The 11,114-nt window shown below is 38.2% G+C and overlaps 1 protein-coding gene across 1 annotated transcript; it reads right to left on the reverse strand.

The window, feature by feature from the left end:
- Positions 1-524: 524 nt before the first annotated feature.
- On the reverse strand, positions 525-10,738 carry LOC104945833 (potassium voltage-gated channel subfamily H member 1-like; the record flags this gene model as incomplete). The annotated part of the gene is made up of 4 exons (XM_010771557.1): positions 10,616-10,738; positions 4,549-4,672; positions 4,045-4,151; positions 525-653 (listed from the first exon to the last, which is right to left on the reverse strand). Coding segments are annotated over exons 1-4 (433 nt in total), but the record flags the coding sequence as incomplete, so codon positions are not given.
- Positions 10,739-11,114: the final 376 nt, after the last annotated feature.

Raw genomic sequence — 11,114 nt, forward strand, 5'->3', positions numbered from 1 at the left:
AAGTACTCCACTAGCAACCCCCCCCCGTTGACGATCGCGATACAGAGGGCTTCATCAAATAACTTTGAGTGGAGCCAGAAGTTGGAGTACCAAACACTGACTCCAGGTACTCATCTGAGTACCTCACTGAGAAATTATTGTGTTTTCTGGAAAGCCACAAAAAAACCTAAAGCTAGCCCACAGGGATCAACAAACACCAATTGTTCTCCTTAAAACAACTCCCTCTTAGGTTTCTTATAAAAATCTATTTATGCGTTATGACTGTCTCACGATATTGATCAAACCCAGTGAAAACCGGCTGGTCCTATTACCTTGTTTTCAAAGCTTTAAGAGGAGATTTAGATATGACCAATGTTTTGTTTTTCAGAGGTTTGTACTGACAGTTTTGCAGCTAAATATTTAGAACATTCTTCTTCTCTAATATGTCTAGCGCAGTTAATCAGTGTGTGAACAAAGACACTAACAGTGCCTAAGAATTGTAGTTGATTATTGTCATAGTTTCAGTCGTTTCTAGCCCCACCCACCTTTTGAAGAGTCGTCCTCGATTGGCTGCTTGAAGGCGGTGATGTCACTGAAGGTGCAGAGAAACAGGACCACTTTATCCTGCTCGTTCCTGATTGGAGCAATCTTCATGAAAAACCAGACTGGCATCCCTGCGCACACACACACACACACACACACACACACACACACACACACACACACACACACACACACACACACACACACACACACACACACACACACACACACACACACACAAAGGAAGTCAGACTAAATGTTTCCATCAAAACTCAACACACTCACCTGAAAGTGAGAATGAACCGTTTCACCTTGAGCTGCTGAATCTATTTTGTGTATTGAGAAGGTGTTTAAAGTGTCAACAATCCAATTTACACCATTGACAGGGCAGCTCTAAATGAGTCAAAACCCCATTCAGACTTCATACATTTGTCTCACTTCCAATCAAAACATCCATGATAGGACAGGGGGAGAAAACCCAAAATGGAAAGTACATCGTTTTCCTATTTCCTGTAGTGCTATTCATCAACAGATGATATCGTTTGAGTTGCAGAGTGTTTGAGATGTTGGCCATACAGATGTCTGCCTTCTCTCCAGTATAATGGAAGTAGATGGCACTCAACCAAGAAATACATAAGAAAAGAACTCACCAGGATTTCTTTTCATAAAATCATGACCCGGCTACTCAGGATAATCCACAGAGTTTCTGAGAGGGGTTTCGTGTAGGAACTATTTTCTTTAGCAAACTACACCCAATAACAGGGGCTCTTGGTTTTCTCGGTCTCTGAATTAAATGGCAGAACGGATGTCCTCTGTCTCTTAACTGGTCCAATCCAATCTCCAATTGGTACATTAAGTGTTAACAGTCATTTTGAAGCAGTTTTGTTTCTCCTTTGCCGTGTTTTAATTGGCTGTGAGTGTGTAAGGACGAACCCTGTTAAGTGGACTGAAGACTTCAGTTTGACATAGAAAAGCTGATAATCAAACATCAGCAACTGGTGGAGAAGCTGCACTAAATGTTCAATCATTAATAGTTTTTCAGTGTTGTATAAGCAATTTGAAAGTGTGACTGTTTTGTTTACAGCGCTGTTGGTACACACAGCATCTTGTTTTGTATCCGCACAGCATGTGTAATATTGTGTGCCAGTGTGAACTGAAGCGAAAACCACACATACACATTTGTCCCTGTGCCAGTCGGGTGTAGCACCACCTGTGAACACTGATGTAGAACTCAGTAAAACACCTTCTTTTGGTTCTGACTCAAAAACAACCTCATACTGCTCTCAAAAAACTACTGAACTTTCAGAGTTTGGGTTTCAGTGGAAGCTTTTTAACAATAACGTGAAAAGTATGAATATAAATATAATATATATGTACATAAATGATTGTACTCATGTGGCCAAAGTGTTGAGGGAGTCAAGCATTAAATATTAAACAGGGTCTTTGTTTTTCCTCCCCATTACTCTCCTGTGTCGCTTGCTAGGGAATAAAAAGCCGGGGAATAACAAGTACACCTTTCCATATGTCACATCGACACTCCAATCACAAGGGAAAAAAGCACTTTGGATAAAAGGGGGCTTTGTTAAAGGCAGCCATTTGGCAGTTTTGGAACTAGCTATTTTCATGTCACTGTGAAACTGAACAGTCTTGTTAAGTCTGATAAAAGTAGCTGCTTGTTCTTCGCGTGGTATTGTTCTCCTTTAACAAAGAAATCTGCACTAAATGAGTGAAACTGAGAGGCTTATTATATTCAATAGACATCTTTCTCTGTCTCTTTCGTTGAGAGGCTGCCAACTGAGCGTAAAGCTCTTGAGATTAAGACAAAGAAAATAGAGGAAATTGTATTTGTTTCACCACCTGACGCTCCTTTTGTTATCCGTAATGATAATATCAAGTAGGTATCTTCATACAAATACGTGGGTGTTATGATAGACCATCTGCTACCCGGAGACCACTTTGAATCTGTCTGCAAAAGAACAAACAGAATCATTTTCCTGCTGGCTTAAGTCCTTTGGGGCGAGTCCAGGGTTCAAGGTTTTAAAGGCAATAAGAAATCCACTTGCCCAAAGGGAAATTATATTACAACTAAAACTTAAGTTATTTGTCATGTTGAATTAGTCTAGCTCCTTGCCTGTGCAGCTAGGACGTGAGATGGCTCACTCATTACGCTACATCCATTATCAGGACTGGAACAAATAGGGTCTTTGAATTGTTTCTACCACATGCCCATTTACTTTCCAAGACAGTTGCTTGATTTACAAGCCCAATGTTGAAATGTACTCGTCTGTGTTTACTCACCACAAATCAAAACCACCAATCTGATTAAAAGTTATAGGTCAACTTCTTGAGAAACTATGAATCAACCTACCCAAACAAATACTAACACAGGACAATAACACTGTCTTTGTCCCCAAATATGTCCTTAAAGAAGACACATAATAGTATTATCATTAACAGGTTTCATACTATGTATCAGGGAAAACTTTGGAAACCATAATAGGACTCCTCAAAGAATAAATGAAAAATTAGGCACATTCACACCGCACACCGTACTTTTCCCACAAAGGTTCATGAGAACTTAGTTCATGAGAACTCTTTAGTTCTCATGAACTACTACAGATCGCGTTCACACCGGAATAAGTTCCCTGAGGGCAAATGAAGCCGCTGACGTCACTTCTTCTTCTTCTGCTTTGGGTTTACTGGCAGGCTGCAAACAACTTCACGGCGTATACTGCCACCCGGAGTCCCCGGCCGGAAGTCCCCGGAGTTGGGGACTGGCTTCAGTAGAAGCTGCTGGGACTCCTAGCAGCTTCTACTGAAGCCTTCAGAGTAAATCGCCAGAACGCCGACACCTCCTCATCACTCCACCGCTCCCATGTTTTGTTTTGTATTGCCATAAGTTAGTCTTTCTGCGTTTCTGCGCTGGGCTAATACTAATAATGCTAATAATGCTAATGCTAATCATGCTAATGCTAGGATAATAAAATGGCGTCTTCACAAAACTTTTTGGGAGTTTTACGGGGTGTGGTTTTCATTCCGCCCAGCCAATCAGAAACAGGAACCTTTTTCTCCCACGGAAGTACCTGCTCTCTAGCAGGGACTGAAAAGGGGGTAAAAAGGTTCTCATGAACTAATTTAGTTCCGGCTCTTTTTGGTGTGAACGCGACCTTTCGGAACTATATCGGAAATAAAGTGGGAAAAGTACTGCGGTGTGAACGCGGCTATTGTTACCTGAGAAAACAGGGTTCTGCCATATTTTTAGGGTCAGACTCTTTGTGCACCGGTCAATAGGAAAATTAAATATGGAACTTAATCTCATCTCTAAAGTAGGTGGTAGGGACTAGAACATATTTTCCTCAATGATTGTATTGTAATAGTTCAATGTTGTATGTATTCTTGTTTCATTCTTGTCTGTAAATGGAGCTGCTGTGAAGCAAGAAACATTTTAATTCTGGTTCTTTGGGGGTTCAGGGGTACATTTGCATTGTAATTTGTATTGTTAAAAAAACATGAAGTACTCACGGTTTTTCTTGTACATCAGAATCTCAAAAGAGTTCATCTCGTAGCTCTCAAAGGTCTGCCGCACTTTGTCCGCCATGTCCTTGTCCGTCAGCTCTCCGTACATGAAGCTGCGGGAGGAGAAGTAAAAACACACAGTAGTGATAAACTCTCCATCCCTCTGGTTTAACATCAGCGTGTGCAAGGCAAGTTTATTTATATAGCACCTTTCAACACAAGGCAATTCAAAGTGCTTTACAGAAATGAAAGACATTAGGAGCATTAAGAAACATATTATAAAATGGCAGGAGTGTTTTGTATGTTCTTTCCCACTTTGACTCTGTATGTCTTTAAGTATGGTATTCCTGTCATGCTATGTTTTTTCTCTATTATTTCTTGTTGGCTGTTCTGTTTGTCTTCTATGTTGAAAAGGGGAAGCATGTTTTCCACCCCAAAGAAGTCTGTACTATTGCTTACACTTGTATGCTTCTTCTCAATACAAATATTTGAAACATAAAATGGCTGTACCTGCAGGTGCTGCTCTTCTGCATCACCTCGGCCCGATGGTACCCGGACAGTTTGCAGAAGCCGTCGTTGCTGTAGACGATCGGCCAGTCCACGATCTGAGCGTTCCCCAGCACGAAGTTTGTATCTGACCACAGAAACAGCAGATTTAACTTATCCCCATTAAGTGCATGGGCTCACAACTTTAGAACCATGGTGGGGCTGCACTGTTGATTAAGGCTGCAACTAACAATTATTTTTATTATAGATTAGTCTACCGATTATCTCCTAATCATTTGGGCCATAATATAAATACAAAATCAAAGCTTCCTTGCAGTCTATTGGGACCTTTTCTTATGATTTCTTTCCTTGTTTTGTCCAACAAAAAGTTATCGAACAGTAAGAAAACAAGAACAGATTAACTTTCAGAAGCTGAAACCTGTTTAGATTAAATGTAACAGTTGATTGATTCGTGTAAAATTGATTGCCAATGAATGTTCTGGTGATAGACAATTGAAAGTATCACCCAACTGTTGCAACGTTACAGTTAATGGTATATTAATCATTATTTAGACATTTATTAATTACCCCTTTTACACAAAGTCAGCTGTTTAGCAACTTAACTTTTTGCAAGTTTGAGTGTTAGAAACATAGATTCAATTTTGTTCTAAAAGACTATAGGAAACTGGGATCAATAATCCCGCCTTAATATGAAACAAATCATAATTGTTATTTGAGCCAGAATCATACATCCCTTACACAGATAAATATTGCGTATTTATCTTTCTTTCTTTCTACAGACCTATCCATCCACGTAGCTGATCAGGTGTGAACTAGAAGGTTTGTTTACACCATGGTAAAAAAAACAAAGTCTCTCAGTGTTTGTGATGTATTGTAGGTATAGACACACGAACAGACAATCACAACCCACCAGCAGCAACTCACACAAACACGCACATTTACAGCAGTGTGTGTGTGTGTGTGTGTTTTATTCCCATCAGGAGCATGCATAAGGAGAGCTTTTATTATAAATAATTGCCGTGTGATGGATGTAACTTATGCCGATGGGAAAAGTGGATTTCGGAAAAAGCGACTAAGTATATTAGCAAAAGTAACCGATCAATGTTTTCTTTTCAACGCTGTGGTAATTTAAGAATCAATTTTGGTTTGGTGCAATTGTATTGTCTCTTTTTACCATAGCTGTCTTTTGAATGCATTTAAAATGTCTGATATTTTACCTTTGACCACTTTTGACTTGTTAATGTAAAGCAGCTTATAATACATATCATTAATGTACCCAAATGTATTTAAGACACTTTTTTCCAACTTACTATATTAGTGCGATTTGGGATTTTGATTGCATAGATTTTGAAGTACGAAAATAAATACAGGTATTTCGTGAAAACAGGGAATGAGGTGGGATGTCATATGTTGTGTTTACTTAAAAGGAAAATAACATATGTTTTACAAATGTACACATAAGGCTATTTATTTCTTAATGCTGTTTTTTTCCATACAGAAATTATGCTTGTTTTTCTCCCATTTTTCAAGTGCAAGCCAACACGTTTATGAAGCTTTGAGATACAGTTGTAGCCACTTAGAATGAGATATGATGGACATGTTGGACCTTTACTATCAGATTAAACCTTTAAAGATTAATATCAATGTGTTGTATTATTATGGAGCAAGATTTGACAGCAAGACATCAGCGTTTTGAGTATTTCACCTGCTTTTCCTTCAACATGATGAGACTTTTGTCCAAAGCTACCTAGCAGATGTTCTTAGTAGTCATTCAGCTGTTATGAATGTTATGAACCTAAACCTGACTTTTTCCTGTGTACCACTTGTGTTGTGTTTTCCTATGTTTGCATTATAATACCCCAAAGACCATCACTTCCACATTCAGGTAAGACTTCATGAATACTTTACGCTTAAACTTAAATGTTTCAAACAAATGCCTGAGTTGAATCCCAGAAGAGCAGGATATGGTGAGAGCTGGAGTGCAGCCTGCAGGCTTTAACGTTCTGCTGGAGAACCTCCGAGGACTTTAACTACACCACTTCCCCCAATGCAAAATACAAGTTCATGTCACCTACTTCAGGATGGAGATTTATTTTTACCGTATGAAACACACACAACACAGTCACGACAAATAAACCTAAATCATATTGATTTTGTGGAAAATAAATTCATTTAAAAAAAAAAGTGAAATGTGTCATATGGCCAAAATGTACGTTTAAACAAATCAGGACGAATGTTTCTAACTGTGTGGTTTAATGGACACTGCAGCCTATCAGTGCCAGCAGCTCTTCTGAGTTTAAGGCTTGAATTCCTCCTTTGTTACTTCATTCATTGGGGGTGAATTGGGGTGAGCAGCATAATGTGAAATTAATCCATTGTTCAGCCATAGGTTATCGTTACGCTGAATTAAACAGCAGCATAATTGAGGCTAATCCGACATCCATGGAGTGCTCATTTAACGGAAAGAGTTTAACAGAAGGAAGATGCCTGACGGACAGAGATACATTTGTTGTTTTTCTATTGTCTGTGCGTGTGTCTTTAGGATATAAGCCGACCCGACATCAACTTGCCAACATCCTCTCAGTTACAATGCTAACATGCTGATGTTTACTCTGGTATGTTTCACAGCTAAGGTTGATGTCATTAATGTTAAGGATATTCGTTAACTAAAGTATTGGACACGTTAAAGTAAGAGGACGTTTTTACTATTCATCCCGAGAGGAATATGAACTCTGAATAAGACTGATAGAGAGTATCATCTCTGGATTGCTGCCACGAGCAAAAAAAAAACAACAGGCTATAAAATATGATCCACAAAGTCAAGTTTGAGCAACATCTCCATGATTAAAAAGGCTTATATACCCTGAAAACTCTGCAGTATCAGCAGTATTGTCCTCCATGATGGCCAGGTAAGGTAAACATTGAATAGAGTGCTGCAAGGAGGTTGACGTATTTTTGTACACCTACCCAAACGTATGCCTTTAACTGCATTGAACCAATGGGCTTTTTCCGTTGCATTTTTGATTATTTTGTGAAAAAAATGTGCTCTGTGGCCAACAAACAGGAAATATAAATCCTTACACAGATATATAAATCTTTCGCTATCAATATGTATTTTACTTGTAGCTAGATTTTTGATTTATTTGTAATTTTTCAACTGTTTTTTCAACATTACATCTTATCCTACAGTATGTATCTTAACAAGTGAACACTACTTGTGATTTTTTAAGCTTAAATGCTATGTATTTAAAAATTCCCAAGAACATCTGCAGTATCTTTTAGCAACCGCATGTTTGACTCATAATGTTAAATATTAACGTTTAGAGCATTTAGGACCAACCGCCAACCCTATTTTTAGGATCTGATAAAAATCCTATTGAAAGAACCCACTGACATTGAGACGAGGGAACAGGAAGTGAAGAAATGCTCCATCATGTCCGGGTTTTAGGACTCCTTCCTGCAGCACTCTATAAACACCATGCATTTTAAACATCATCTAATGTGCCCTTGCCCTTTTTTAATTGGCTGAGGTCTGCTTCTCTGCTGACCGTGTCATCGAAGCCACTGATGAGGCTGCGATTTATTGTGCTGATGTCACATTTAAACACAGCCTTAGAGCAGAGTCGCTTAACTTTAATTCTGTGGCCTAATGTGGAGTCAATGGGGTTTCACGGTAAATTACCATGATGAGAAACAATCTCATACGTTGGATATTTGTAATTCAAACAATCAGTGTAATAGATTCTACTGAGATAGCAGGATTGGGTTCACCTCTAGTATCTATTACAATCCCCTCTGCATATTTAAGAATGTTATACTGTGTATTAACACTGTCTAATAGAGGAGTTGATTCAAACATATGGTTATCTGAAGGGTGTAGTTTGAGCTTCGGGATGTTCATTATTTTCACATTAGCCAGGTAACTCCAGAAAATAAGAAATGCTGGTTTGCTGCTGGAATAATGGCGTGTTGGGCTGCACGATAGATTATTTTTTTAATTGTCAACTTTAGATGTCAACCTGTTCAATAGACACATCTCAAAATACACTTTTTTAGTTAGTCGGAAGAGGGTGTCAGTAGGGAACTGCACTATTATTATAATTGTTTGGGTGCCTTTTGTGTTCAATTCAATGTTTAATTAAAGAATGTTGAAAAAATATTTATTTTTGTATTTAACACGCAATTTAGGATTACTGAAATCAGCAAAAAGGCAGATCTGAGTACACTTTAATATCTGTAAATTCATCAAAAGTAATATCTTGTGATAAAGAAACAAGGAAAATGGGAGTGCATGTAATATGTTTATCAGTATTCAATAACATGTTGTATGTGTCTTCATATCCTACAGCCATAATGTCAGGTACATTTAAGGAGAAACATTTGGTCACAAGCCAGGAGAAAGAGTTAGAGTTAGAGATGTAACATTCAAGAGACTCAACTGTCAGAAAAAGCAGTAAAATGGATGCTGAATTTATGAATCACACAAAGGGCAGGAGGTTCACCGTCTGGATGATACATTTAAAACAGAGCATAAACTCTAAATGTGTGTGTGTGTGTGTGTGTGTGTGTGTGTGTGTGTGTGTGTGTGTGTGTGTGTGTGTGTGTGTGTGTGTGTGTGTGTGTGTGTGTTATATACAGTATATATATACGGTATATACTTTGTATATATAATAAATATATGCTGTATATATGTAATATATAAGTGTATATATACATCACAGGTCAGCGGAAGGGGATGGATACATCTACACGACAGTATGTGGAAACTCTGGTCTGTACCTGTCTGTCTATGTGATAATGTCCAAACTGAAAAGTTGAAAAGATAAGTGCGTTAAAGGAGCAGAAACAGACGAAACAGTGACAACAGAGATGAGACTAAGATAGGGAGCCTGAAATAGAGCAAAGTTAGTTTTAAATATCATTGTTGCAGCCATATATCAAGTTAATTGTAATATTAAAACATGTTGTATCGTTGTATCCAGAAGTACACAGTGACCTATTTGAAGGTAAACAGTAGAGTACGTTTGGATTCCCTCTATATATTTCCTGCTGCTGAACGAACAGATTCATGTGTATAATATTTATGACAGGAGAGTGTACACTAATACGTTTTTATATTAAAGTGAAATAGGGATTCAATTAAATATCAATCAATCTATTGATATTCAGCAATTAATCGTTTTATAAAAGGATCACTTCCAAATACATTATCCAACTCATAATTGAATAGCTTTCTAGAAATGAGGGTAAATATCTGAATATGCAAGTACATTTAACATTCAAATATGAAGTTAAATGTATACAAATTGTTAGTTGTACAAAATAAATGTAGAATTTGGGTTGTGAAGTGAATATAGGGTGTAAAGCCAATTAAATAACTTTTGAAAGATCAAGATAAATAACATTTTGAATATAAAGATGTATTTCAAATTAAATAACATACCGTTTAGTGTTTAAATAAAATTGTAAACATTGGATAAGTATATGAAGTAGCATAAAGGGTAGACAAGGTGTTTTTGTTATTTCTATTCATACTTTTACTACATGTTTCTTGATATTTTGTTATTGAAATAAAAAAGAATCCTTATAATTACTGTGTATATTCCCATGTGTACCATCTTTCTCTCTTACTATGTTCCTGCAATAACACTTGAATTTCTATATCAATAAAGGTCTATCTTATCTTATAAGTTGTAATATAAGTTCTAGGGTTTATTTATTTTAATATTAATGTACATTTCAGTTTAAATAAAATGTAGCTCTATTCCTGTTAACAACATAAAACGTACATGCAATGTGGAAATGAATACAAGTGATATACATTGGTTGATTTGACTGAGCAGCTGTAATTAAGACAAACACCTCTACATTAAGTGATGTAACTACAGCTTACTGTTAGCTTGCGATTGAGGTAACTACCTGGACACATGCAACATTCTGGAATGTTAAGAGCCAATCAGAGTAGAGCTTTCTGATGATGAACCAACCGCACACCACCACGAGACATTCCACACAACAATCACGTTATCACCGTTTAAACAAATGTAAACGGACAGCACCGGAACCTTACCGTTGGACCGACGGACGATGTTCTCCAGGAACGTGTTCTGAGGGGCCACGAGACCCCGCCGTCCTCCCGCCATGCTGCTTCCCGCCGCTTCACATCTCTGACATGCTGCACGAGCCCCGCGCGCCGTGGAGTATGTGGCTCGCTCTCTCACTCACGCGCTCTCTCTCTGTCTCAGCAGGCTTGTTATTGGCAGATGGTTGCAGCACGAGCCACTGTGAGGGAGTGAAGGAGGGAGAGAGAGAGAGAGAGAGAGAGAGAGAGAGAGAGAGAGAGAGAGAGAGAGAGAGAGAGAGAGAGAGAGAGACAGGTAAATGTCTCCCTCCCTCCTTACCCGAGACAGGTAGATACAGGGAGGGAGACAGGTAGATAAAGGGAGGGGAACAGGTAGATGAATGTAGGGAGACAGGTATAAAGGGAAGGAAAACCCTAAACCTACCTTTATAAAAACATATTTGAATATTGACAATAGGGAAGTTCAATACAAATGTTCATGTCCGAT

The sequence above is a fragment of the Notothenia coriiceps genome, unplaced genomic scaffold (genome assembly GCF_000735185.1).
Source record: "Notothenia coriiceps isolate Sejong01 unplaced genomic scaffold, NC01 NC01_scaffold00010063, whole genome shotgun sequence".
Classification (NCBI taxonomy): Eukaryota; Metazoa; Chordata; class Actinopteri; order Perciformes; family Nototheniidae; genus Notothenia; species Notothenia coriiceps.